Below are 6949 nucleotides of genomic sequence, written 5' to 3'. Positions count from 1 at the left end.
GTGGCCTGATCCCTCAAGGTCCCGATGTGCCTCCAGATGTCGTACCCCTTCAGAGTTCTTTCTAAAGAAAGTTGGGAGCAGGAGGGACTGCTCCTTACTCCTGATCCATTGACACCAAGATCTGCAATGGTTCTGCATTGGGTTTCATGTCGGATCTCGGCGCCAGTAAGGCAGGAGGGAGAAGTGCTCCCTCTTGTTCCCAACTTGCTTTAGGAAGCCCACCGATGGGGTATGGGGGCTGAGAGAATGAATCAAGGCCTTGAAGCCCCTTTATCAAAATGCCTTAGGAGGGTGGGGGATTGGGCTGCCGGAGGATCGTGCACTTGACTTGGGGCTGCTGGAACTGGACTGCTGGAAGCTTGGCACTTGATGAGAGTAGGGGATCACAGCACTCATTGGGCTTTCCATTATCATGGCCCACGTTGGGGGTTAGTGCTACAAATTAACAATACCTCCTCCTTGTTAACCTAGCAGTTGACACTAAAACTTAATGCAAATCAAGTTGCTTAAAGCGATTTGCAGTAACAAAATTTTTTTCATTACTTCGCATGAATTTGACAGAACACAGAACTTTTTTTTTTTGTGTTAATCCACGTTAATATTTACGCAGACTATTGTGCCAAAGTGCATTAAATAATGCAAGCATTAATGTATGTTATAGAACTGAAGCATATTAATACATATTTATCACGTACTAATGCTTGCGTTAGTGTAAACACTCTAATAAAGAGAACTCTATCCTCACTGGCACCTATTTTACACAGCTATTTCCCTATTTTACTGAGGCTTGCATCACTTACATCAAGTGCCCAACAAATGTTTCTTGATATAGAAATTTGTAGTTGTCATTCGTTCTTTTTTTTTTTTTTTTTTGACGACCATAATGCTTCTAGCTGCAGCATCCAGTGTCTTCCACCTCATGGCTGGTCTTCTCACCCCTTACATACATTACTTACACTAGAGCAGACTCATCTGCTGGCACCGTGCTTTCATCTTCAAAGCTCTGTTGCCTCCCCTGTCTCACCGGGGGCTGCATTCTATGTGTAAGCCCTCGAGTGCCCTGGGGTCAGCTTTTATACCTCCTAAGAGTTCTCATGAGCGCTTTGATGAATATTTACTATCGAGCATGCGTGGAAAGATTAAGGCAAAGCCCTGGTTTGATACATGGCTGTCCAAGTATCTCTTTCTCATATTTTCAGTCTTATAAGAGTTAAAGCAAGAGTGCTTCCTGTTTTTGGGCACATTTGAATGAAACATACAAAAATCTCCTATCTAGCTAAATTGCCCTTCTTCTGATACTTTCGACTTGTATTTGACAGAATTAGTAGACAAATACTTTAAAAAACATTTTTGACAATTTGATTACAAACTGATCTACAGGGTACGTCTCAGATGCTTCCAATTTATTGGAATTGAGTTCCTATTGACTGACCAACAAGCAAAGGAAGAGGAGTCTAGTGATAGCAGGATGCACTGGGCAGAAACAGAAAGAATCATGGCAATCCCAGAACCTAGTAGGACAGACAAAGAAAAGGAAACTATTATAAAATGGAAAACACATGGGGCTGACCTAGTGGCTCAGTGGAAGATTCCCAGTTCAATCCCCGAGTAGGGTCTTTTACTTGAGAAGCAGAAGATTAGGGCTGTGGACGCAGAAGAAGCATTGCTCATAGCCCCCTGGGATTTTGGGGGGCGGGGGAGAGTCATGATCATTGCTCAAGGGTGACACCTAGTGGCTGGATTTAGGGCCCATGATTGAAGGGTTTCAGTAGGCTCCTTGTTGCGTGGCCTGGATGAGGATCGTCACTAACTACAATGACCAGACTAGAGATGATGGGAGGCAATTATAAAATAGGGGATAAAACGCTAGGTATTTGCAAATGAACGCTCATGGCACTGGTTGTGATTGAGCTAAAAGCCCAAAAAAGCAGGAGGAAACTGCTGGATCAAAAACTATAATGCAGAACAAATTCATAAAACTTTAGAAAAAAGAAGCATGGAACATTTATTCTAAGGATGGGGAAGATATTTTAACACATTTTTGTTCATACAGTATCTCTCGGATGCCCTGCTGCATTACATACAATGGAACAGTATTACCCCAATCCCATGATTGTCTTGCTAAAGCTCTACCTTGCTGAATGTAACTTGAGCATAAGGCCACTAGTCATTTTGGTTTTGAATGATCTGAACCGGTACTTTTTATACGTGTGCATGTAGTTGGTACTTCTTTTCTCAAATGCTGCATTTGGTGCAGACAACATCTTTATGGTCATTTAGCTCTGCTTGGCCAGGTAATAATGGGGCCGATGCAAAATCTTCGCGGAAAGCCGGTTGCTGACTTTTCAGCGCCCGCTTTCTTAATGCACGCATGGCGCCATGCAATATTTAAATTAGGGGGGTCGTGCTAGGAAGGAGGCGCTAGGGTCGCGACCTAGCGCCTCCTTCCTAGCGTGACCGCCGCGGCTGCCGGTTATGAAGACTGACGCCGGTAAACTCGGCATCAGTTTTCATAACCTGCCTGTCTGCCAGTAATGAAAACGGCCGCCGAGTTTATCGGCGGCCGTTTTCATTACTGGCAGACCGGTTCCGGTGTCAGCCTTCATAACTCCGCAGGCAGGCATTAATATCTGAGCCATAAAGGTGCGTCTGAGACGCACATTTATCTTTTTGCATTTGGAGTGAATGACTAAAGCCTCATTCACATGCATTTACATGTGATGAGCGCTAACTCATTCACTCCATGTCCGATGCGCGTTAAATAGGCGCTGATCCCCCTATTGCATCAGGGGTTGGCTAGCGCCTATTTAACCTGTGTCCGACAGCAGGTTAAACAGTGCGCTCAGCTGAGCGCACTGTATTGCATCGGCCCCAATGTTCCTAGTTTTAGCTGCTGAGTAACTATGGGGCCTAATCTGATTTATTTTTGTACATGTTATATTCCTATGGTAATGCATCATAGATATGCATCTTGAATACTGATGCATATAACTTAGTTGCTACTAAAACTCAGATTCCAGTCCTGATTTTATATCTCACTTACTAATGCGCTCTGGTTCATTACAAAGCAATCCTGCAAGGACCAGAATAGATTAGGATAGAAGTTAGGAACCCAAAACTGGACTATAATCTTTGGCAGAAACACAAGAATTTTTGCAAATATGGGCTTCTTTTGGTATACTTCACTGCAATGCCCCTCCCTCCACCCCCAAAATTTTCCACGAGAACAGAGAGTTAATTTTTCAAGATGGTTGTGGGAAAAAAAGATATGAATAGCTGTACCAGAACTTCACACATCATCAATGAGGGAAAATTAATCTCCGTATTCAATATGGTTTTAAATATACAGGGGGCACTACTCCCTCCCTTCCCTCTCCCTTCTTACTCTCACCCATCATGTTCAGCTTCTTCTCTTCTATTTGTATTGCTGTATATTCTTCCTTGCTTGTTTATAATATGGGGGTAGCAATCTCACATTTAGTGCATGGAGAATTCAGAGGTATGGCAGTAGGTCCTGAGCCAGTCACAGTTCATCTATTCTCAATGTATCTACATTTTTATTTGGCTACAACACCCAACATACTTTATTGCCAACACCCTTCAGTTTCTCAGATAAAACTACCTTTGGTATTTTTAATGCACTTCCAAAGAGTCAATGAATCCATCGGCCTTTCTGATGGAATAATTTACTGTCTGCCACATCTACTGTATGTCAGTGATACTGCAGAGCTCCAGATCACCTTTCACTTACACACTAGTCAAATACCATCAGTGTTTGCTATGCTTATTTTCTGCACAGTGTTTAGCATGGAAGGAAGGGGTGGTCTTCTGACTGCAAGTGATTAGCAGAAAATTGTTATCCATAAACAATATGGAAAATCTTCACAGCTCTGGATAGATCATAAGAATGTATAACGCTGGAGGTAGCTTGGCAGCAGGGGGAGGCTGGTGGCCTTTTGGGTTTGCATGAAATCCATGCCCCACCCACCCTAGGGCTAACTGCACACTGTAGCTTTATTCCATGGAATCGCTCTGAACAACCCCCAGCAGGCAAAGAGAATAATCAAATTAAATAGACAGTCAGAGACACTCGAGTCTGTTTGCATCTTTTACTCCTCTTCCCCTTCATAGAGTAGAATTCCACTGAAGACCGTAAGGGGTTCATCCGAGTGTGCCAGCTTGCCCATCACAAGGTCTATGCAGATGGTATCGCCGCCTTTTCAAAGGCAGGATGATATTAAAGACACCCAGAGAGCCAGAAGTGGGTTTGTTGTCAGCCACTGGTTTGTTTTCCAGGCCTTCAGGTTGATAGCCCGCAGAATCAATACGAGCAATGCCATAGTTAGACTTTGAGAGCACTGCCTCTATTTTCTCATCCTTGTGCCCTGTCAGGATGGCACTGATGAAGTAACGGCCATCAACAGGTGCAGTGAAAATACCTGAAGGATGAATATATACAGCACATCAGAAAATCCCAATGCCAACACAGAGTGAATTTATCGAATTGCATTGTGCTTCTCATATACATAAACACTTTTCTTTGGCATTATAGCGCACTGCAATAATTCTGTATTTTCAAAAAATGAAATTCCAGATCCTCCTAGTAGGATTCCCTGAAGGGAGTAGTGCTAAGAGCACTGACTGTGAAAGGAACGTACCCCTTCTCTTGTGCCTTCTTATATAGATGGTTAGACTGGTTAAAATAAGTTATCAGTTGTATTTCACTACCTACGATTGGGTAATTATTGTGGTGATATAAATGAAGGCAAAATACATCTGCCAAACTCTAGCCAATTTTATTCCATTATTGCCTCCATCAAGTGCCACGATAGGAAACGTTAACTACTGCAATACATAAATAGGATCTGAGTATGGCTAAGTTTACTACAATGATATCCTCTCCTAGGTGGCGTCGCCTGAGATTCTTTTCATCAAGAGATGATCTTGGGATCTTTTGTCCCCGGCCTATAAAATAACAAAGCTATGTGGAAAAAGCAGTGACTGATGGAGATTAACTTTGCTCACCTGTTATAGGGTCATAGTAATTACCATCATTCACCAGCACTTTTATCGAAGGCAATGGTTCCAGCTTCACTCTGAGGATGGGTCAGTGCAGCGGAGAATTGATACTTGAGGCACTGTTGCTGCTTCACCTTCTGGACCTGAAAGCCAAGAAGACAGATATATGTTAAAATTAAGATTGATAGACTGGATAAGCATAGACCACGTGGATAGCTTTAGTACCTGACACTAACATTTCTGGCCAACTCTTATCCTAGTCAGTACAGCTAGTAGATTTGGGAAAGCCAGTGCTTATCCCTTGGAGTGAGATGCTTGTGACTCGGCATGGCCACTGTTGGACACAGAATGTAGGGTTCAATAGACCTTGGTCTGACCCCAGCAAGGCAGTTCTTATTATATTCTTAACTTCCTTACCTAATGTGTTTAGAGAGTGGATTTAAAAGGCAAAATTAATTGTTTTCAACTACAGTAGAATACATTTTAAACTGTTTATTTGAATTATGAGAACATTAAATGAGGACTGTGCTTTACTTGGATATGAGATTTCTCAAGGACAAGAAGAGGTCCATATTCAAAAGCATTTAGCTGGATAACTCATAAATTAGCTAGCTAAATGAACATTTGGGCACATATCTGGCTAAGTTCTAGTTGGATAATACAGTAAGTTAGAAGGCTAGAATTTAGCCGGATAAGTTGGGGGTTCTCCTGGGGTGTAAATGGGGAGAGTTGAGTTAGAAAGCTAAGTTACCTGATATTCAGGGTTAGCTGGATGACTTAGCCTAACTTCATGTAGTGTCCTCAAGTCTTTGTATTTTTTGAAAGAGTAACAAAAGATTCACATTTATCATTTCTACTCCACTCATTATGTTATAGACTTATATCCTATCCTCCCTCAACCATTTTTTCTCCAAACTGAACTTCTTTATCCTTTCCTGAAAGGGGATCCATTCCATCCCCTTTATCATTTTGTTCACCCTTCTCTGTACCTTTTTCAGGTCAGCTATATCTTTTTTTAGATGTGGGATCAGAATTGTAAACAGTACTCCAGATGCGGTCTCACTGTAGAGTAATAGGGATGCGCATTCGTTTGCGACAAAATAGGAAATAGATGATATTTCCTATTTCGTCGCGGGTTCGGGGGTCCCCGAAACATGATAGGAAAACCCCACAAATTTCATGTGGTTTTCTTATCGGGTTTTATTTTTTGGGAGGGGGAGAAAGGGCACATAAAAAAACAAACAAACCCAAACCCACCCCAACCCTTCAGATTTAATTAATTACAATTTACAATCTCCTACCCTCCCGACCCCCCCCCCAAAACTTGCCAAACAGTCCCTGGTGGTCCAGCGGGAGTCCCGGGAGCGATTCTCCCCCTCTTGGGCCGTCGGCTGCCACTAATCAAAATGGTGCTGATGGCCCTTTGCCCTTACCATGTTTCTGGGGGGCAGTTTTACATGCACAATCAGAGGTACAAACAGCACAGTACACATTAGTGAAAATTTGATGTGATTTGGAATGAGGAAAGTTACAACAAAGATGAGATTTGTACAATGTACTCTGGACCTAGTTTGATGCACTCTCTACCTAGCTGCTATCAAGCTGGGCCGAGAGTACATTGTACAAATCTCATCTTTCTGTAACTTTCCTCTCTCTAAATCACATCAAATCTTCACTGATGTGTACTGTGCTGTTTGTACCTCTGACTGTGGATAAAAATCTGCCCCCCCAAATACTAGATCACCACCTAAACCTCATCCTGAGTTACTAGTTGCCTAGTTGCCCCTCCTACAGTGGTATAAATAGCTTACTTATATGCAAGCCTTATAAAGAGTCTCTCTCTCTCTCTCTCTCCCTCCCTCCTTCCCCAAAACATGGTACAAAGCCTATCCGGGCAATGCAAACTGTGGTGGTACCCTACCCACACCCC

General features: G+C 42.7%; 1 protein-coding gene across 1 annotated transcript in view; it reads right to left on the bottom strand.

Annotated features, from left to right (window-relative positions):
* Nucleotides 1-3542: 3542 nt before the first annotated feature.
* Nucleotides 3543-6949, bottom strand: part of EMILIN1 (elastin microfibril interfacer 1) — a 132415-nt gene continuing 129008 nt past the window's right edge. Inside the window, 5 exon segments of the mRNA XM_029596299.1 lie at nucleotides 3543-4220; nucleotides 4222-4439; nucleotides 5026-5068; nucleotides 5070-5123; nucleotides 5125-5162. Of these exon segments, the coding sequence (XP_029452159.1) occupies nucleotides 4110-4220; nucleotides 4222-4439; nucleotides 5026-5068; nucleotides 5070-5123; nucleotides 5125-5162 (464 nt within the window). The 3' untranslated portion in view covers nucleotides 3543-4109.

This window comes from Rhinatrema bivittatum, chromosome 3 (assembly GCF_901001135.1).
Source record: "Rhinatrema bivittatum chromosome 3, aRhiBiv1.1, whole genome shotgun sequence".
NCBI classification, from domain to species: Eukaryota; Metazoa; Chordata; class Amphibia; order Gymnophiona; family Rhinatrematidae; genus Rhinatrema; species Rhinatrema bivittatum.
Note: the sequence above shows the minus strand (reverse complement) of the source record. Positions and strands in the feature narration are given on the sequence as shown.